This window comes from Bombus terrestris, chromosome 6 (genome assembly GCF_910591885.1).
Source record: "Bombus terrestris chromosome 6, iyBomTerr1.2, whole genome shotgun sequence".
In the NCBI taxonomy this organism is placed as follows: Eukaryota; Metazoa; Arthropoda; class Insecta; order Hymenoptera; family Apidae; genus Bombus; species Bombus terrestris.
In genome coordinates this window covers 16,457,234-16,482,201 of record NC_063274.1, presented here as the reverse complement: position 1 = coordinate 16,482,201, position 24,968 = coordinate 16,457,234, and the positions used below count along the sequence as shown (strand labels likewise).

The following is a 24,968-nucleotide window of genomic DNA, read 5'->3' as shown; positions in this document are numbered from 1 at the left end:
TTATATACACACATTTCTTACAGTATAACCAACTATACAATATATTTAAACAAATTTCTATACGCAGATTTTTTTCACCTGTCAAAATAACACTTTGCACTTCTAACGGTACCACGATGAAAGAATTAAAATACAACTTCGTTTAACGTAAAACCACGATCTAATGTAACATCTAAATCGCAAATTATAAGCGTCGACACAACGATTTACGGTCGCTGGAATGTTCGCACTTGCCGAAAGAACTTACATTTGACGAGGAGAAGGATGTTGGGGAGGGGTAAGAGGTATGCGGGCCAATGATTTTTTGCGACGAGCGGGAAACGAGATTTCGCGGTCGCTCGGCGTCGAGATGGCAATGCCAGAAGCGTCGAGCGTCCGTCAAAATTCAGAATATTCACGTCGCCGCCGTGTAGGGCCCTTCTGGCGCATACCGCGAGCCTCGAGAGCGGCTCGCACAAAAAATATGTGTAATTAAAACTCGACGCTCCGGGGGATCTCCGCGAACGCCGTGCGCTCGGGAAAAGGGAGAACATCGGGTATAACAGAAAGAGAGAAAACGATACAGAGACGTCCAGACAAGCCGCCACTAGCGCGAAGGTTAGAGCACGGAATAATCAGCGGCTGAAGGATCGGTGACTGTAACGATTTCGAGTTGAGACTGGATACTCTCTGTCGGAAGTAAGTACTCACTAAGCGTTCAACGACGGTTAAGACCGAAATCGGACGTCTGGGATCCGATTTTTTCGGAGTTTCTCTGGTGTTTCGGTATTTCTAGTGAATTTTGAAACAGTTTATACAGCATCAATAGGAAAGAAAGGGGTGAGACAAATAGAAGACGATGAAAGTTTACAATACACAGGGCGAGTCGATATGAAATACTATGTAAAATAATTCGTTACATAAACGATTTTCTCGAATAACGTCTTAGATGAGTTATGTTGAATTTGAAGGAATTTATCGGATGGGTGCAATGTTATTTTCTAGTATTTTAGATTTTCTGAGATATCAAGATGGTAAGGTAATATTCACTACAGAAAAGTATTAACGTATTTATACGGAGAAGCCATTAGTTTGGCAGATATTTTAACTTTAATTTGTCAAATTCAACGCATGAGGGACAAGGAAAAACGAGAGGCGGCATTCTTGTGTTCATGTTGCCTTTGTTTTTCATACGTTAAATTTGACAAATTGAAGTTAAACTATATGCCAAACTAATGGAAAGGACAGAAATAGGTTAAAACCTTCTTATAGAGAATGTCCAACTGGATCAACTAATATTAGAAAAAATATACGCTGTCGTTTTAAGGACTCAAGATCAGGCTGATATCTCAGAAAATATAAGATATAAAAGAATAACATTGCGTCCATCCGATGAGTCGCTTGAAATGTAACATAATTTATTTAAAACGTTTTTGGGTAAAACCAATAGGCAACAAGTTATTTTAGATAGTACATACTTCTTATTGACACATCCTGTATTTTCGTGGCTCGGATAGGTATGACGACATCTTGTTCGTGCGAGTGTTGATATAATAATACTGCGACTTGGTATTCTTTGTCTATTTCCATGTCTACTTGCGTAGATGAGTGTCGATTAAAGTGAAAAAGAGATTGCGATCTATCTTTATTCATCTTTTGAAGAGTTTTTTTAAATTTGATGATACTGAATGATTGTAATGGAAGCGAAAATCTTTCTTCGTAAAAAATAGAAGGAATTGATAGCTATTTCAGAAATTTACCGTACATTTTCATTAGATATTACGGATATTGTAGATTTTATAAATCCTCATTAGATTTTGGATATTTTCTAGATCCTATAGATCTTATAGAGAGATCTCGTAGAAATCTTGCAGATGTTTTCGCTCTCATTGATGAATCTTGTAAATATCTAGATTTAGTACACGCACGTAAATCTTTCAATGTTATCCGTAATGAATATTCAGATTGTAGGATATTCCAACTTTTTCCTGCTATGCATAATCTTTTACTGATTTTGGTGTGACTAAAAACGTAAACTCTCTCTCTATCCTCTTTATTTAAAAAAACAGTCACATTATATATACCATGTATTAAAAAGGAATCAGATAATAAAACTCTTTTCTTTCTCGTTCAATATTCCACTCCTATTCTGTTTTTAAATATCCATTATCTTACTAATTACAATACAATTTCCTTGTTTTCCTTCTCTCGTACGAGCGTCAAAGAGTTGAATCATACGGAAGTACTATTTGCTAACTTTCCTTATATAGAACATCTCCCCTCGCACCGGGTACAAAAATATCCCAAAAATTTCATCATCCGTTTCGCAAAGCCGTCGCTATTAAATTACCATGTTAGAACTTCCAACAACAATAAAACTCGAATTATACCTACAACTACGCTCCGACGCTATAATCCCAGCCCTTTATCCCTATTCCCTAAAACCATTTTCAGAACTAAATCCTTCGTCACTTTCCTTCTCCAACCGGGGCCAAGAGTAGCTACCCTAACGCAAGATGTGCGACAAACGGCTGTGTGCCTGTGAGAAGAAGACGATGCCGGGTTTCATGAACCCGAACGACAAGCGCGTGAAGGCCCTCGAACAAGCGTATGCGGAGTTCGCTCAAATCGATAGCAGGTCGTTATTGAAGAAACACTTAACGCAGCAGGTGTTTGATACGCTTAAGACACGCGTAACGAATACCGGCTCCACTTTGATGGACGTGATCCAATCGGGTTTAAAGAATCCAGACTCGGGCGTTGGTGTTTACGCGCCTGATCAGAACGCTTATGACGTGTTCGCTGCTTTGTTCGACTCAGTGATCGAGGAGTATCATATTAATTTCACATCGAGCGATGTCCATCCAGATTTGGATTGGGGAGAACCGGAGCAACTAGGAGATCTTGATCCCGAGGGACAATTCGTGATTTCGACGAGAATCCGTTGCGCCAGGTCGGTCAATGGGTATCCGTTGAATCCTACTATGACCAAATCCCACTACTTGGATTTGGAGGCAAAGGTACACCAAATCGAAAAGTTTGTTATAATTAGCAGACCGCGGATGTTTATTATATTTCATATTTTTATGAGCGTAATCAAACTTTAATTTAAATAGAGATTTAAGTAGAAATTATGAGGAGCTATAATGTTTAATAGTTATCAGTATAGGGAATATATTGAATAGAGATTCGTTTTACCTGTTACATGACAAGGTGATCAGCTAAATGAGATCATTTAAATATCTATCTTATTTGTGTTTTGTGAATGAGAAAATTTCTCAGGACAAAGTTAAGCTATTTCAGGAAAAAACTGTTTCTCGAGGTCATTTTTTCACGCAATCTCAATGTTATCGGTATATTTCTAAGTGGAACTCTATATTTTTGTATCTACTAATTGACGCGTTTTAAAAAGTATTAAGGTACTTACGTCTGAGAAGTTTAAAAGATATGTTAACCTTGATTCTGTAACATTTAACGCGTGAAAAACAAGGAAAATCGCAAAGTAATACTCCAGTGTTTATGTTTTCCTTGTCTTCCGTACACTACATTTGATGAAATTAAAATCGGAATATGTTTTAAACCATGTATTTTCCGACATAAGTACTTTAATACTTTTGTGTAGAGAATAAAAAATCACATCTACTAGCGTAAAAAGATACATGGGGTTCTGTTTAGAAAAATACCGACGAAATCTAAAAAAGATAAACTCGAGAAAAATTTTTTCCATGTATCTCTTGAAATAGTTTAACTTTGTCCGGAGAACTTTTTTCATACAATCGTAAATAAGGCAGATATTTAGGTGGTCTCATTTAGCTGAGACACTTTGTATATTATAACAAATACTTTGGATATTTTATATAGTTTTTCGTGGTATGTATATTCTATACATTCTTGTTTGTAATTGTGAATGTTTCTGCAATTTTACATTTTCGTGAACATAAGAATAAAAATAGGATCTAAATAGACATCCGTTTCACCTATTAAATATCATAAAGCTGTACTTTGGATATTTTGTATAATTTTACACGGTATATTCTATGCATTCACGCATCGTAAAACTACCCATAAATCAAGCCTATTAAATTACTTACATTTTGTAATATGAACGGAGATTTGTAATATGAACTTGGTTTTTAATCGTGGAACAGTCGCTGAAAGGAAAATCATTAAGCCTTTGGATTTTCGTTTTGCATGGTAGCGGTAAAAAGGAATTTCGAGCTTTTTCGAAAGCATAAATTCATGGAACAGGAGATAAAGTGTAGACGACTAATACGCACAATGTTTTTAAGTTTTTGGAAATCGAAAGAGAGACCGGAGTTAAGACGTAACATATAGCTCATACGAGGGATTTAAAAAATGTAGAAAATCAACAAAGAGTAGTACTGTTAGTAGCATTTTGTTCAAAAACGATATTAATATCGTACTCGAATTTATTACTAGAATGAAAATTGCACGAATATTGTGCATATTCATTGTGCCAAAGAGAATGAAGTAGAATTTCCAACGTTTCAAACAAAAAGTACGGGAAACGAAGGAATGTAGATTCCCATTCAGTTTTATGCGAGCTACACGGGAGACAAATAATATACTTCCTGATACAATGCAGATGAACAACCCGAAGTGTTCAAACGGACATTTCACATATTATTTCGCATGAAACGAGAAAGTGGGCAAATTGCATGATTAGTTTTAGTGTTTGTAATACGGACACCATTTTTTCATGGTAAATGATGTAAAGAGGAAAACAGTTTAGATCGTGGTTTTATTAATTGGATATTAAGATCTTCTAGAATTTTTACATATGGGGGAATAAAACAGACAGAACATAAATTTTGTTTTTAATTTTTGGTACTGTAATTTTATTCCAGCGTTACATTCGTAACTTAATGTCGATAAAAAAGTAATGAAATTTGCAACACTTTTATTCGTTTTCGCGTAAAATTGAATTTCCCACTTGTACACCATAAACATCTATAAGCAAGACCCCTATTTAAACTCATTTCTCTTCCAATTCTGCTTATCAAATGGGAACAAAAAGGGAGGGAAGTAAATCCTTCAGCTAACACAGTGCACTTCGTTTAATTCGTCAACGCGCCAACGAAAAAATCTATCAAAAAGAAAAGAAAAAAGGAGAAAAAAGAAAAAGGGGAGAGGACTGGTGGGAAGAAAGAAGGAAAATAACCCGGAAGAAAGGGTAAAAACACAGAGAGATAGAGAAACGGAAGAACAAGGTTTATGTCTTTACGGTTGCACGGTTGGTTAACGCGCTAGAAAAGTTAAATCAAGCCGCACAATGTGCACGTAGCTAATTGATTTCTGCTGGCACGAAAAATCCCCTCGTTTCGTTAAAGCGTATAATTGCTTTTTATAATCGCGTTTTACCCGCTTTGTTGTCGACTAGAGACAACTTGACTATATAAATCGCCACGAAAAACTACTGCGATCAGCTTTTTCAATCTATTTACGCAGCGCATCTCTTCCGTTATACTTTCGTTTCTCTCAGTTCGTTCTTTCTTTCATCTTCAGGTACAGCAAGCCTTACGCTCGTTAGACGGCAACCTGAAAGGGACTTATTACAGTCTGGCCGCGATGGACAAAGAGATGCAACAACAACTGATAGACGATCACTTTCTGTTCAAGGAGGGTGATCGATTTTTAGAGGCAGCCAACGCCAATAGGTTCTGGCCAAGCGGTGAGTAATGATCGTTCCCCTTTTATACCTCTGCGTTAACTTTCCTCAAACTTTAGCAGATCGATCGCCATAGCTTTTAAACCTGTCTGAAATTTATCTTCCGTCACTGCCTTCGTCGAATCTTGTTGTGGCAACTGCATCCTCGAAAAGCGATTCGACGATACTTCGGCTCCACAGGACGCAGATTAATGAGCCTGATGGAGTCGCAACTTTTAATTTTATTTAAGCGCGATCCGCTCCAGATGCGCTCTTCCGCGTGTCGGTAATTAGATCGTAAGCTGGAGCAAAGGTGCTTTGTGAGGATATTTGTTTGGGTTTATCAGGCTACTTTGTCTACTCCACGATACTCCTACAAAAGCTAATCAATTTTCAATCTAACACTTTTCTGATCATTCCTAAGTGACGTGGAAACCTTGGTAACCGGACAATTTTTCTATTCTTTTTCCATTTCGAGGAAGAACTTAAACGAAGGAGGCTTACGATGGATTACATTGTTTGATATTTCGTGCTTTCGACAGTGATCTCATTTATCGAAAATATAGAAGACATTTTAATCGAAAGATGCACAGTTACTTTGGAAAAATTTGTAAAATGTTTGAAAGGATATTCGAATAGCTTTTGGAAATGGAGATTCTTAAACTGCTGTACAAAATGTTTTTAACTCTTAGCAATGGTCAACATATCGCTCTCGTGTATGTGGTATGTCGTTTCGTGGTGTACCAAATAAATAGTAGGAGGCTCGATGTACTGCAATAAATAGTGCATAATATAAAAAGTGTTCTAAATAGTAGGGTATACTCGTAAAATATCATTTTCTCGAATAAAACTTTAATCGGATGATTTCTTTGAAATATAGAGGTATTTAATCAAAATAATTTCCACGCTATTTCAATTTTTCCATAACCATCATAAAATGTTAAATTTACGTTATCGACAATATTTGCAACACATTTCCCATGTTTATAATAAAGAAGGATATTGGATGAATATTTTGATGATTCGTGAAAAACAATAACGATAATAAAAATCTTGTTTGCATTCAATACGCGTGTATTATAGGAAATTTCTTTTTCAATGTGGGTAATAATGATGGTAATAATTGACAATAAGAGAAAATGTAATGGGCGATATTAAGCAATCAAACACCGGGGAAATGAGGTTTTATATGAACTAGGCTAATACAATGTAAGTTGTTTAATAGGAATTGAGGTGAGCGAATTCAGAATAACCTGAAATCGTTCGCGAAGCAATTCTCTTAATCCGTGCTTCCAGTCAGCTTTAAACTTGAAATTACTTCTAAGCATCCCCATTCTCCTTATACATTAACCTTCCATTCGTTGTTCTAAAAATTTTTCTCTGCTTAAATCTAGGTAAGCGCAAACTAGACAATGTTCGAGGAAAATGAAAGTATATATGAAAATACGAATAAATAAATTTGACCAATTCGATGACTAATCAGGAATATATATTAAATTATGATCATCATTATGCACATTTTATCATTTATTATCCTTATGAAAATTCAATTTACCATTTGTTTTTGCTAAATGTATGAAGATAGTAAACACTAAAAATTCATAGCGTTCAAGTAATTTAACAAATGAATGAACGATGTAAGTGCAAAAATTAAAAGAGAAATATATTTTTCATTTCTATCTGAATTTATATTTTTTAATTTTTTAACATTCACTTCGGCATAATAAGTAATTAATATCGTAATACTAATAATAAACTTAACATTAATATTGAATTACAGTATATAAATACATTAATATAATATACAGTGTACTATGACATTAGCATCAATACCATTATAACAAAGTATTAGTATTCTAACTAAAAAACGTTACAGAACAATTATTCCATTCTGAGATTATAATCGTATTCGAGGCAATAATCGGTTAATTGATTTTCCGTGAGAAAATTCCGATTCGTCTTGTTCGTCGGCTCGAGGATCATCGCAGTTCGAGTAAAACATTCAATTACAACGCCGCAAGTTCCTTCAGCTCGTTTGAAAACATTAATCCACGGTAAGCTGAATGCTCGAAATTGGGCGGTTCAAGTTTAAACGAAGATTAAACCGAAAGTTTCTGGGATTAGAGGGAACCCGTTGGTAGATGGGTTAGTGAAATGGCGGCTTGACAAGTGTCACGACCGGTCCAGCTGTTTGTTGATTTTCATCGCGATTCTCTCTTGCTCGTATAAAAACAGTTCAATGCTTCCAGTGGATTTTCAATCAATCATCCTGAGGACCGTAAAAACGGGCCGTTTCACGGGATAAATTGTAAAAGAGCGAAATCTGATTTAAAACGAAAATATCGTTAAACGGCGGGATTGTTATTTACTGGATTTGATATAAAAACGCGTTACGATAAAGATCGTTATTTATATTTTTCGGTATATTTGTAGTTAGTTCGGAAAAGTATTCAACAACTGTTGCCTCGAAATGCAGAAACGAAAGTTTTCTGAATATGTAATCCGTATACTTTTGACGTACTAATTTGTGGTACATTCATGATGGAAATTAGTATATTTTCGTAGAAGCCTCGACGTAGATTTTGCACCTGTTACTTTTCGATCTCTAATTTGTTGCTATTTTACAGAACAATGGTTTCCGAGCGGTCAAATTGGTCGAGAGTTTTCTCTCCGTTTTGATAGTGAGTATCTCGCTATGTTTTATATATAGTGTTTCCTATATATAAAACGTAATATTGGCCATAAAATTTAGAAGCATCTAGTACTATTATATTACACACCGAATGAAGCAAAAAGATTTCAACTCCTAACAAACGTGAGTCCAAGTAACTGTTCGTTTCGAACCTACAAGATGTTTTTCACTTTGAGTCTCTAAGACAATACTTAAACGCAACGTTTTCCAGAAGGTAATCTCGTTTGTCCAACTTAAATCACTTGGACCTCTATATGCGAGGACATTACAAAATTATAGTATATAGAAATAAGAGAAATAAGCTGCTATCAAGAAATAAGTGAAATGCCAGTGATTTTTGAGCATGTGCATGTTTCTATGCGAAAGCAACGTGGAAGTGTGTGTTGAAATGAACAGGGGTATATTCAAAATATGCGGCAGAGGTAATGTATCACTAACAAAAACATCTCGTAACTCCGAAATGAATGATTTTCCGACTCGTGTTCATGAAGACATTGTTTGCTTGTTTTAATGAATACTACATATCCCTAAAACTTGTCCCTAACATTTTAGGAAACTCTATATATAGTAATCATAGCTTGTGGTTTTTCAATATTATTGTATTGATACATGGAATAATACGCATAACTATCATTGTACATATCACGAGTTGTAGCACCAGCGAGATTTACGAGTCCGGAGGCCTAATTATTAAGTTCATTGAATGGGAAATTGCTGAATTCGCCAACTCCGCAGTGTCCAAGATCTTGCACCTCTATCACGATGAACAATTTATTCTCCAGTAAAGTGAAATGCAGACGATTTATAATTGGTAGAATCAACAGCGCGACAACGAAAAACTAACGCTTTTCGAATATCTAATGTTAGAAGTTGTATCAACTCATCCACTTGAGACGAAAAATCTCATTTCGATTCAGAGTTTAATTAAAAATCTTAAAAGCTCAACGTTTCCTACGAACATTGTCTTTGTTGCCATTAGCAGATGTGATTTGAAATTCCAAGAGTTCCATGGAAATTCAAAACCAAGCTGAATCGGTACGAAGTGTACAGCTTTCTGTGCACTTTCACCCTAATTCTTCACAGAGTTAAAGATTATCGTCGGTCTGAATCGAAATACAAACCGATGGCATTGGCATTCTTGTGAGTCCCCGTAGCTTACCAGAGAACCGACGAAGGTTCCGTGATTAAATGAACTTGCATTAGCGATTTTCATCATGATGGCCTTGGGAAATCTCTTTGCTGCCGAGATTAAACGGCTCAAAAGGGTTAAGGTATATTAAAGAGACCAGACCATGTACAAGAGAGAATCAGCCGCCATTCGAAGGGAGTTTTTAAAGCTAACCAAAGAGGTTTCCTCCTCTTATCGTGAATACCTCACCAATGTAACTTATTGCATTTTAGCACGGTCTTTGTCAACACAATTGCTGATTATATTATCATAAACCGCCAACGCGAGGACGTATTGTAGTAAAAAGTCTTTAGCTTTGTCCTTCAGTATTTAACACTGAGGTGTTTTCTGCAATACGATGGAGTCTCTAAGTGTGTTTATTCCGAATAAACGCTAAATCTTGAGAAGAAATAATTTTAGGTGGCAAATCTTCGAATGGTTACAAAAACACCACTTGACTCAGTAGGAACTTGGTTTCTTAAGATTTGTAAGAATTGTAAATACGATTTCTTAAGAAATATTGAATCTAATTCTAAAGTTGCAATATCTCGTTATTTCGAGAAATATTGATTATGTGATTCAAAATAATTGATACTCCAGCTTCTTTGAATAATTTTTTGTTGTTGCCCCCCCCCCCGCCCAAGTCTTCACTGATAATTTAAACTGGTCATCATCAATCTTTTTGGAAAGAAGAGAAGTATTATAAATAGATAAATACACATATTAAATATATTTTTTTCGAATAATACAATAAGGACATACATATACGAGGATTTCGTAGTCGCATGGAGATCCGAGGACCACCGCAGGCTAAAAATCTTTGCTCTATACGATTTCATTTTATTATCGTGCTCGTATAAAGAAGTTTCTTCGGAGATGTAGCCGAATAATTTTTTAATAAAGCAGGTTTTGTTATTTCGTATTCAGTATCTTAAAGGTATCTTAAAATTTTGTTCTTCTTGTTTCTTTCAAATAATCTCACATATATATACATATTCTTAATATTTAAGGTAACATTATAAATATATTTCAGCATTTTCAATAAATATATGAACCAGGTGAAACCATAGACGAGTAACACCCTAAAAAAAATATTGCGAGGGAATTTTCCACAACACTGTATATTCTTTGAATGAAGAAAACTCTTCTTATTGTCGATAGATAATTATATCATTTTATTTTATATTTAATTCGTTATCACATGGTTTATTTTCCAAATAACACGATTGTTCGTTTGATGCGCGTGCAAAATTATCATCACAGAGGCTGCGCTGTGTTCAGATGTTCCAAACGAATATAACCGAACATTTCATTTCCGTCTTTCGATTGTCCTCGTCCAGATAATTGTCGCTTTTGTTCCTTTGAACCGCACTAGATAACAGATTGCCTTTGTGACTGACCACCGTTGCTTGTTATTTACGAACGCTCGTTGCCGTTCGATCAAATTATTTTTCTCCCTTTCAGCTCACGTTTCTCGAGGAATCGTATTACGATCGCGTCCATTTTGTTTCCATACATTGATATTACTACGTACCAAGAATATTTTTAGTCCAAGTTTAATGTGAAACTAATAAATAGACGCCTTGAATTGATATAGAAATATACACATATTTCGAATGATTTGCTCTATAATCTGAATCGTAAGATACGAAAGCGTATACAGGATGATTCATTATGAACTTTTGATGTGATTGTCTTCCGAGTTACGTTCATTATACATGTACTAGTCATTCGCAGAAAGAAATTCGCAGAAATTCCTCTATAATTCAAATTGTAAGATAAGGAAGCATGCATGGGGGGTTCTATTATAATCTTACGACGTGTTTGTCTTTCGAATTATGGTCGTTATATATTCGGTATTAGAAGAACTGTTTCAAGCAAAATTTGATTTTTGCACGGACAATATTGTCTAAGCAATGTCTTTGAGATTTTAAGGTTATGATCATTTCTAAATGAAACGAAATTACTTGAAATAAAATTAATCATTTTCTTGTTTAAATGAAATCACAATTTATTTTTAGAACTACATGTACTTTATAGTAATTCATTGCACGAAAAATCGAAAGCAAGAGACAAGAATATTCGATAGTAACAGATATATTACACAGGTGTATTACATAATATACAGTATATATAGATTTTTCTACTAAGATTTAACTTTGCGGAGGGGCTCGTCGAGAAATTGCAGGTGTAAATATTACTAAGTTTGTCACTTGTATTACTTTCCTTTACAGTCTTTCGATCGTAGCTGAATCACTTTTTGAAGTTGATAATATTTCTGTATCTGTTATATCGCATCATTGTCTTAAAGTTGCGACAGGTTAAACGGCTAAGAAAAGAAGCCGACCTTCTCGAAGTACGAACGATTTGTCGCTCATGAAAGCAAAGGTCAGTTCTATTTTTATAAAATTCGATACTCTACTATCGATGCCAACGACAACATACATCAATTAATTTATACGAAAAATGTCATAAGTTAAATTTGAATAGGAATACAACTTCCAACTTTCTTCTTAGGGATGCTTACATTGTTACGTTATAAGCAACTCAAAATGTCGTTTCAATCCCTGTCAATATCACGTGAACCGTGATTTTATACGCGTTATGTTATTTAGAAAGGGAGCTAATAATATTGCAGTTTGACATTATTATAGTCTACGCGATGGGTATTGACTCAATCATAGACGCTAGTAGAACAAAAAAAGAAAACTATTTTTCCATAATTATCGAAATCAAACATAATCCAGAAAATTAAATATCCTACGTATTTATTTATTTTTTAAATATTTATTAATTAATTGTACGACTTCCGTGTATTCTTAAAAGTATTTCTAAAAGTATTTCTGAAAATATGCTGGATAGGGAAAAATATATTTTGGAAGCCAAATGGCTAGCGCAGTCGTTTATAAAACTATTCGAGGAATATCCTTACTTATTCGTATCTACATTCTTTTTGCTCTTTTCATGTATATCTGTCTTCCATGATACCTACTCAAAGGGTAAATCCAGTGCCGATTTAAAGATAATCGAATGTGGTTTGGTTACGACATACCATGCTGCGTTTCCATTTGTCTTAGGCAACGCCGGATTGAATTATTAATATTCCATTCTGGTTGCGACGCACATACGGCCCTGTTTACAAAGAACAACGTAAGGAAACCGAGAAATTGCGCGGCGAAAAGGAAATTTTCTTCCGTATCGAATGTTTAGCTCGGTTTTTACGTTCCAGTGTTTCAGTCGGATGAATAGAAATTCGATATGAAACACTGTCAACTGGTATAGTCTACTATATTATAAAATTTATCGCGCGAGGTGTACATATAAAGTAATACATAAATAACTATTAGCCATAAACAAAATTCACATAAAACTACATTTCTTCAAATTTTCACTATTATTGCAACATATCATAATTTTAATTTAAAGAGTTGGAACCCCTTCTTTACGTTTTATTGTGCAGTAATCATTCTCAAAATTTTTAATCACACACGAAGCTCATACAGAAGAAAAAAATTTCCTTTTTCGACGCTGTTATCGCAGTATATCGTAATTTTAATTTACAAAGTTGGAACACTGTTTTTACGTTTCAGTGGGCGGTAATAATTCTTAAAATTTTTAGTCATACACAAAACTCACATAAAATCACTTTGTCCAAATTTTACGGCATCGTTATTGCAGCATATTGTAATTTCAATTTATGGACCTGGAACTTCTCTTTTTTTTTACATTTCACTGGACGGTAACGATTCTTAAAATTTTTAATCGTACACGGAACTCAAATGAAACCACCTTCTTTCAAATTTTACGACGCTGTTATCGCGGCATATTGTAATTTTAATTCACAGCGAAAGGATTAATATTAAAGAAGATATCATCATGAAATTCTAAATCCTACGATATATATCGAATCTCAGAAAGAAAGATCCACGATTTGCTAACTAAAGCGGCTGAGTCTCTTTTCTGAAACTTTAAACTTTAAACGAAGAGGAAACAAAACCCTACCTTTCTTTTCTCGTTACCCGCTCGCTATCCTATTTCCAGGAAGAGGAATATTTTTTAACGAGGCAAAAACTTTTCTCGTCTGGTGCAACGAGGAGGATCACATGCGTCTGATATCGATGGAAAAGGGTGGCAATCTGTCGTCCGTGTACTCGAGGCTTGTTAAAGCGGTTACCGAAGTCGGGAAGGAAATACGATTCTCGCGGCACCGTCGGTTCGGCTTCCTCACATTTTGCCCGACCAACCTGGGGACAACCATCAGGGCCTCTGTTCATATCCGCCTTCCCAAATTGAGCGAGAATTATGCGAGATTCGAAGAAATCGCGAACATGTACCATCTTCAGGTGAGAAATAATATCGATCCTACTCTGTTTTTTTTCTTTTTCTACCTTTCTTATTGGATCGTTAAAGAAACTAGTCTACTTTACATATAAATGACAGGATTTGAATAATCTTCTTTATTCCAAACAGAATTTGAATAGTCTTCTTTTTCTATTGCAAAGTTCTTCTTTATTTTTATTTCATTCTTCAATAAGAAAATTGTGAACTTCTGAAGGAACGTTGTAATGGAAGTTAGTGGTATATTTATTTCGTCAAGAAGGGATAAAAAGAATCCTTTGATTTTCCATGTTGAAAATGTAGTTTTAACTATTATTATTATTAATGGGAGTCGGATATTTCTAAGGATTTCGCCATATTTCACATAAAGAACATGACAAACGTGATAAATCTCTACAATTATATTTATTGAAAAGAAAGGACTGCATTACGTACGTAAATGAATAGGATCATGCGACGTTTATTTTCTTTCACGTAAATGTTTTATGTAGAAATGCGCACATTTTTCATTACAAAAATATGTAATCATTTTTTCCAGTATGTAAGTAGTATGATCGAATAATCTCAGCGGTGTATCATAGAAATGCAAATTGAACGTACGATACAATGACTCCTGAAACTATTATGATAGCGCAATAACGAGGCATATAAACAAATAATTTTGAGAAAATATTAGTTTAATCAATTCAAATGAATTTAACGATAAAGATAATGCGTTTAAAAAATCGATTTCAAATCGATCGGTCACGCGGCCGTTACGAGTTGCAAAATCGTAAATGGGTAAACAGAGAAATAATTCCATGGTTCCACGTAATTATCATTATCGAACGTTATTCATCTTTGAAATGCTAATGAAACGAAACGCAACAAGTATTTCTTCAGTTCGAGATCAATACCAATCGTTCGTACAAAATATTTATATCCTTTGCGCTGAGCGAAGCGGCGATGATGCTTATACAAATCCCAAGTGTATACAACATAAACTATAGTTACGGATGAGCACGTACAAACAAGTACAGTTATGAATATTCCCAGCTTACAGGGGAAGTATTTGAACTGGATCTTCGCTGTCTACGGGCGAAGAATCTACGAAACGCAAAAACACACAGTTTTACTTACTACGCGAGCTTATTTATTTTCCTTTTTCCTTTTTAGTTTCAGGTTTATTGTATCTTTTCTCCCTTTCCGCGCGTTTCCTTTTCTTTTTTTTTATTCTATTCCACGCGAGCGTGTAGCACGGTTTTATTAAATTTCACTGCCATCTCGTGGATAACTATAGCGCGATTAGAAGTGACAAAATACGTCTGATTCTTCGCAGCAAATATCGAGCTGGAGAAAGAATAACGCGTGCCGTGCGGATTTTAGTCCCGAAGCGTGCATTTTTGAACGCGAGAAAATTTGATTTTGAACGAATTTCCTTTGCAGTTATAAATTTTTTGGAACCTTATTATTGAGCTCAGCTTGTTTAATCCATCTGTGGATTTGGTTTATTGGGGGGATTGTAATTGATTCATACTACGTGTATCCTTCTGCGGTGTCAAATTAAACGTAAAACAATGATCATAAGAGTAATATATCTTTATTATACGTGTAGTAACATTATATGCATATACAAAGAAATAAAACACAATATTGGTACTAATTAAAGAATATTAAAATGAACGCAAACCTCGTGATTATTAAATTTAACACCGAGAGACAAGAATAATATAATTTTTTAAATACGCGGAGTTCCATAACGTTCTGGCCATTTTCATTATATTTTTCTTTATTCTCATCATATTTGCTTTGAAAATCATAGTTATAACATCAATCGCCAAATTTTAGCTTTCGACTCGAAAAGTCGAGTTGACTGCATGCCACGAGTGTATAATTAATTATTTGCACACTACCTCCTTAAGAAAATCTAGAATGTTCACCTATCCTCTTAATACTAAATTTGAAAAATTTAATTTACTTGAATTTTCAATTCGTCGTATTATCATGTCGAACGATGACATTATACTAAATGTTGCGTTGAACGTTATAATTAGATCGGTATCGTGAACTTATTTTACTAGAAAATTGATTGAAAAATTAAACATTACAATTAAATTGTAAATGATAAATATATGGTCGCTTGAATTTCCTTATTTTCATTAGTTTTATTCAATATTTCATTTTGTTGTAACTTATTTGATGTGTGATCGAATATTAATTGGCCATTAATATATGCATATTTACGTAATTGTAGGCGAGTAAATAGACTTTCCCCGCAAAATTAGTAACATTTTAAATTGAAAAAATTATTCATTCGCACGTTATATGTGTTATTTGTGTCATTATACAAATAATTATCAAGTCATTTTCAGATCATTCTTTATGTACACGCGAAAGAATGAAAAATTATTGAAGTAACACGATTGGAATAATTTATAATGAACATCGAATAATTATTCACCGGATAAATCACTCGATTGAAATATCATTATTTAATCCACTATCTTGAGTAAATATTTCTTCCATGCCACTTAAGATACCTTTCAAATTCTAAACTGGATTGATAGATATTTCTTCTGCAATATTATAGATAGACGGATAAGTAAATTTATTAGTCAAACATAATCCCGTAAGGGCAAGAAATAGTAATATTATTAGTAAGGGGTATAAGGTTGCTAACTCAATAAAAGTTGTAGAAACAGCATAAATTAGATAAGACAATCTAAGAAGATAAAATACTAATTAAATGTCTAAAGTCATACCAAATTAATATCGCGATATGCAACAGTAAATATACCAGTAATGTACGAAATTATTATATTCTTATTTTCGTTAGAATGTACCATGTGACATTATATTACGATATATTATATTACGTTTATTATAACACATTATACTACATTCCATTATACTATATTACTTTATACTATATAATCTAACATTATATTACATCATGTTGTATTTCGTTATATTATATTACATGGTATTGTACAACGGTATGTTACATTACACTATCATATATTGTATTACGTTATGTTGTATAATGTTACATTATATTCCCGTATATTATACAACATTATGGTATATTACGTTATATCATATCACGTTATATTATACTACGTTGTATTGTATAACGTTGCATTATATAGCATTATATTTTATTTCATTATGTTACCTTATATCATATCACGTTATGTTACATTACGTCCTGCAATAAGACGAGTGCAGTAGGGACATCTAATGAAAGGGGATAACGTGAACAAACAGTGTAGCTGTCAGTAAGCAGTAGTCAGGAGGAGACAAGAGTGAAGAGTAGCGAAGAAGTAATACAGTTAATAAACGAACAGTTGAACAAAGCACTGACTATTCATTTGGCACATTTCAAGTTACACATCGTAGTCATATTGTACTAGGTTATAATATATTGCCACATATTATATCATAACACGTTATACTATGTTACTATATATTGCAATATAATACATTATGCGGCATTGCATTACCTAAAATTATACTACGATATATGAATCGAACTCTTACTTTATATTATACAACGTTACATAATATTACGAGGAACAGCAGAATAGTACATAATATAGCATAACAATATATAATAATACGATCCACAATGTTACGTTACATAGTAGTACGTTATATACCATTGCATACTATACCATTACATAATAGGGTATTACGTCACATAGTACTACGTAAAAATAGTATTCAGAAATATAGTAATTCATACTGTAATAGTACGTTATATAGTATAACATTATATAGTACGGCGTTCTTACGTATTACGATATATAGTACTACGTTAAAAGGTATTACATCATATAGTATTACGTTATAAATTATAACGTTATATAGTATTACGATATGACGTATAACGTTATATACTATTACGTTGTAATGCATAACCTAATATTGTATAACAATATAACATATTATTATTAGCGTTATATACTATTAAGCTATAACGTATACCGTTATATAGTATAACGATATAACGTATAACGTTATATACTATTACGTTACAACGTATAACGCTATCTACAATAACGATATAACGTATGACGTTATGTAGTATCACGATATAACATATAACGTTATATACTATAACGATATATCGTATAACGTTATATACTAGTACGATAAAACGTATTACATTATATACTATAACTTTATATCGTATAACGTTATATACAATATCGATATGACGTATAAAGTTATATACTATAACGTTATAACGCATAACGTTATATAGTATATCGATATAACGTATAACGTATTGTACTATAACGTTATAACGTATAACGTTATATACTATAACGATATATACTTAATCGATATAACGTACAACGTTATATACTATAACGATATAACGTATAACGTTATGTATTATTACGATATAACGTATAACATTATATACTATAACGTTATAACGTATAACGTTATGTACTATTACGCCATAACGTACAACGTTATATACGATAACGATATAACGCATAACGTTATATACTATCACGATATAACGTATAACGTTATATACTATTACGATATAACGTATGACGTTATGTAGTATTACGATATAACGTATAACGTTATACACGATAACGATATAGCGTATAACGTTATATACTATAACGATATAACGTATAACGTTATGTACTATTACGATATAACGTATAACATTATATACTATAACGTTATAACGAATAACGTTATGTACTATTACAGTATAACGTATAACGTTATATACGATAACGATATAACGCATAACGTTATATACTATATCGATATGACGTATAACGTTATATACTATATCGATATAACGTATAACGTTATGTACGATAACGATATAACGTATAACGTGATATAATATGTCGATGTAACGTATAAAGTTATATAATATATCGATATAACGTATAACGTTATATACGATAACGATATAACGCATAACGTTATATACGATAACGATATAACGTAAAACCTTATGTAGTATTACGATATAACGTATAACGTTATATGCTATAACGATATAACGTATTACGTTATATGCTATAAAGATATAACGTATAACGTTATATACTATAGCGATATAACGTATAACATTATATACGATAACGATATAACGTATAACGTTATATACGATAACGATATAACGTATAACGTTATATACGATAACGATATAACGTATAACGTTATGTAGTATTACGATATAACGTATAACGTTATGTAGTATTACGATATAACGTATAACGTTATGTAGTATTACGATATAACGTATAACGTTATATGCTATATCCATATAACGTATAACGTTATATACTATACCGATATAACGTAAAACGTTATATACTATATCGATATAACGTATAACGTTATAAACTATATCGTTATAACGTATAACGTTATATACTATAACGATATAACGTATAACGTTATATACGATAACGATATAACGTATAACGTTATGTAGTATTACGATATAACGTATAACGTTATATGCTATAACGATATAACGTATAACGTTATATACGATAACGATATAACGTATAACGTTATGTACTATAACGATATAACGTATAACGTTATATACGATAACGATATAACGTATAACTTTATATACTATATCGATATAACGTATAACGTTATGTAGTATTACGATATAACGTATAACGTTATGTAGTATTACGATATAACGTACAAGGTTATGTAGTATTACGATATAACGTATAACGTTATATGCTATATCCATATAACGTATAACGTTATATACTATAACGATATAACGTAAAACGTTATATACGATAACGATATAACGTATAACGTTATGTAGTATTACGATATAACGTATAACGTTATGTAGTATTACGATATAACGTACAAGGTTATGTAGTATTACGATATAACGTATAACGTTATATGCTATATCCATATAACGTATAACGTTATATACTATATCGATATAACGTATAACGTTATATACTATATCGATATAACGTATATCGTTATATACGATAACGATATAACGTATAACGTTATATAGGATAGCGATATAACGTATAACGTTATATACGATAACGATATAACGTATAACGTTATATACTATAACGATATAACGTAAAACGTTATATACGATAACGATATAACGTATAACGTTATGTACTATAACGATATAACTTATAACGTTATATACGATAACGATATAACGTATAACGTTATAAACTATATCGTTATAACGTATAACGTCATGTACTATAACGATATAACGTATAACGTTATATACGATAACGATATAACGTATAACGTTATGTAGTATTACGATATAACGTATAACGTTATGTAGTATTACGGTATAACGTAATACGTTATATGCTATATCCATATAACGTATAACGTTATATACTATAACGATATAACGTATAACGTTATATACGATAACGATATAACGTATAACGTTATATACGATAGCGATATAACGTATAACGTTATATACGATAACGATATAACGTATAACGTTATGTACGATAACGATATAACGTATAACGTTATGTAGTATTACGATATAACGTATAACGTTATATGCTATAACGATATAACGCGAAACGTTATATACTATAACGATATAACGTATAACGTTATATACTATATCGATGTAACGTAAAACGTTATATACTATATCGATTTAACGTATAACGTTATAAACTATATCGTTATAACGTATAACGTCATGTACTATAACGATATAACGTATAACGTTATATACGATAACGATATAACGTATAATGTTATATGCTATAACGATATAACGTATAACGTTATATACTATAACGATATAACGTATAACGTTATATACTATAACGATATGACGTAAAACCTTATGTAGAATTACGATATAACGTATAACCTGATATACTATATCGACATAATGTATTACGTTATATGCTATAACGATATAACGTAAAACCTTATGTAGTATTACGATATAACGTATAACGTTATAAACTATATCGTTATAACGTATAACGTCATATGCTATATCGATATAATGTATAACGTTATGTACTATAACGATATAACGTATAACGTTATATACGATAACGATATAACGTATAACGTTATATACGATAGCGATATAACGTATAGCGTTATGTACTATAACGATATAACGTATAACGATATATACGATAACGATATAACGTATAACGTTATATACTATATCGATTTAACGTAAAACGTTACATACTATATCGATTTAACGTATAACGTTATATACTATAACGATATAACGTAAAACGTTACATACTATATCGATTTAACGTATAACGTTATATACTATAACGATATAACGTATAACGTTATATACTATTACGATATAACGTATAACGTTATATACGATAACGATATAACGTTATACGTTATATACTATTACGATATAACGTATAACGTTATATACGATAACGATATAACGTATAACGGTATACACTATAACGATATAACGTATAACATTATATACGATAACGATATAACGTATAACGTTATGTAGTATTACGATATAACGTATAACGTTATGTAGTATTATGATATAACGTATAACGTTATGTAGTATTACGATATAACGTATAACGTTATGTAGTATTACGATATAACGTATAACGTTATATGCTATATCCATATAACGTATAACGTTATATACTATATCGATATAACGTATAACGTTATAAACTATATCGTTATAACGTATAACGTTATATACGATAGCGATACAACGTATAACGTTATATACGATAACGATATAACGTATAACATTATATACGATAACGATATAACGTATAATGTTATATGCTATAACGATATAACGTATAACGTTATATACTATAACGATATAACGTATAACGTTATATACTATAACGATATGACGTAAAACCTTATGTAGTATTACGATATAACGTATAACCTGATATACTATATCGACATAATGTATTACGTTATATGCTATAACGATATAACGTAAAACCTTATGTAGTATTACGATATAACGTATAACGTTATAAACTATGTCGTTATAACGTATAACGTCATATGCTATATCGATATAACGTATAACGTTATAAACTATATCGTTATAACGTATAACGTTATATACGATAGCGATACAACGTATAACGTTATATACGATAACGATATAACGTATAACATTATATACGATAACGATATAACGTATAATGTTATATGCTATAACGATATAACGTATAACGTTATATACTATAACGATATAACGTATAACGTTATATACTATAACGATATGACGTAAAACCTTATGTAGTATTACGATATAACGTATAACCTGATATACTATATCGACATAATGTATTACGTTATATGCTATAACGATATAACGTAAAACCTTATGTAGTATTACGATATAACGTATAACGTTATACACGATAACGATATAGCGTATAACGTTATATACGATAACGATATAACGTATAACGTTATATACTATATCGTTATAACGTATAACGTTATATACGATAACGATATAACGTTATGCGTTATATACTATTACGATATTACGTATAACGTTATATACGATAACGACATAACGTATAACGGTATACACTATAACGATATAACGTATAACATTATATACGATAACGATATAACGTATAATGTTATATGCTATAACGATATAACGTATAACGATATATACTATTACGATATAACGTAAAACCTTATGTAGTATTACGATATAACGTATAACCTGATATACTATATCGACATAATGTATTACGTTATATGCTATAACGATATAACGTAAAACCTTATGTAGTATTACGATATAACGTATAACGTTATAAACTATATCGTTATAACGTATAACGTCATATGCTATATCGATATAACGTATAACGTTATAAACTATATCGTTATAACGTATAACGTTATATACGATAGCGATACAACGTATAACATTATATACGATAACGATATAACGTATAATGTTATATGCTATAACGATATAACGTATAACGTTATATACTATAACGATATAACGTATAACGTTATATACTATAACGATATGACGTAAAACCTTATGTAGTATTACGATATAACGTATAACCTGATATACTATATCGACATAATGTATTACGTTATATGCTATAACGATATAACGTAAAACCTTATGTAGTATTACGATATAACGTATAACGTTATACACGATAACGATATAGCGTATAACGTTATATACTATAACGATATAACGTATAACGTTATATACGATAACGATATAACGTATAACGTTATATACGATAGCGAAATAACGTATAACGTTATGTACTATAACGATATAACGTATAACGTTATATACGATAACGATATAACGTATAACGTTATATACTATATCGTTATAACGTATAACGTTATATACTATATCGATATAACGTAAAACGTTATATACTATATCGATGTAACGTAAAACGTTATATACTATATCGATTTAACGTATAACGTTATATACTATAACGATATAACGTATAACGTTGTATACTATAACGATATAACGTATAACGTTGTATACTATTACGATATTACGTATAACGTTATATACGATAACGATATAACGTTATGCGTTATATACTCTTACGATATTACGTATAACGTTATATACGATAACGATATAACGTATAACGGTATACACTATAACGATATAACGTATAACATTATATACGATAACGATATAACGTATAATGTTATATGCTATAACGATATAACGTATAACGATATATACTATTACGATATAACGTAAAACCTTATGTAGTATTACGATATAACGTATAACCTGATATACTATATCGACATAATGTATTACGTTATATGCTATAACGATATAACGTGAAACCTTATGTAGTATTACGATATAACGTATAACTTGATATACTATATCGACATAACGTATAACGTTATATGCTCTAACGATATAACGTATAACGTTATATGCTATTACGATATAAAGTATTGTGTTATTTAGTATTACGATATAACGTCTAACGTTATATAATATAACGATAGAAGGTATAACGTTATGTACTATTACGATGTAACGTGTAGCATTATATACTATAACGTTATAACGTATAACGTTATGTACTATTACAGTATAACGTACAACGTTATATACGATAACGATATAACGCATAACGTTATATACTATTACGATATAACGTATAACGTTATGTACTATTACGATATAACGTATAACGTTATGTAGTATTATGATATAACGTATAACGTTATGTAGTATTACGATATAACGTATAACGTTATGTAGTATTACGATATAACGTATAACGTTATATGCCATATCCATATAACGTATAACGTTATATACTATATCGATATAACGTATAACGTTATAAACTATATCGTTATAACGTATAACGTTATATACGATAGCGATACAACGTATAACGTTATATACTATTACGATATTACGTATAACGTTATAAACTATATCGTTTTAACGTATAACGTGATATGCTATATCGATATAATGTATAACGTTATGTACTATATCGATATAACGTATAACGTTATATACTATAGCGATATAACGTTATACGTTATATACGATAACGATATAACGTATAACGTTATATACGATAACGATATAACGTATAACGTTATATACGATAACGATATAACGTATAACGTTATATACGATAACGATATAACGTATAACGTTATATACGATAGCGATATAACGTATAACGTTATGTACTATAACGATATAACGTATAACGTTATATACGATAACGATATAACGTATAACGTTATATACTATATCGTTATAACGTATAACGTTATATACTATATCGATATAACGTAAAACGTTACATACTATATCGATTTAACGTATAACGTTATATACTATAACGATATAACGTATAACGTTATATACTATTACGATATTACGTATAACGTTATATACGATAACGATATAACGTTATACGTTATATACTATTACGATATTACGTATAACGTTATATACGATAACGATATAACGTATAACGGTATACACTATAACGATATAACGTATAACATTATATACGATAACGATATAACGTATAACG

The 24,968-nt window shown here is 31.7% G+C and overlaps 1 protein-coding gene across 1 annotated transcript; it reads left to right on the top strand.

Annotated features, from left to right (window-relative positions):
• The first annotated feature begins 2,439 nt into the window (after positions 1–2,439).
• LOC100649361 (arginine kinase-like) lies at positions 2,440–14,407 on the top strand. Its single transcript, XM_003402658.3, has 4 exons — positions 2,440–2,999; positions 5,506–5,671; positions 13,549–13,850; positions 14,384–14,407. The coding sequence occupies exons 1-4, from the start codon at positions 2,496–2,498 to the stop codon at positions 14,405–14,407; spliced, it is 996 nt and encodes a 331-aa protein (XP_003402706.2). The 5' UTR covers positions 2,440–2,495.
• The last annotated feature ends 10,561 nt before the right edge of the window (positions 14,408–24,968 follow it).

Excerpts from the sequence above, each read along its gene's own strand:
- LOC100649361 (XM_003402658.3), top strand. The coding sequence starts at position 2,496 with ATGTGCGACAAACGGCTGTGTGCCTGTGAGAAGAAGACGATGCCGGGT. Across the intron at positions 3,000-5,505 it reads ACTTGGATTTGGAGGCAAAG|GTACAGCAAGCCTTACGCTC; the intron begins GTACACCAAATC and ends TTTCATCTTCAG. Across the intron at positions 5,672-13,548 it reads CAATAGGTTCTGGCCAAGCG|GAAGAGGAATATTTTTTAAC; the intron begins GTGAGTAATGAT and ends TCCTATTTCCAG.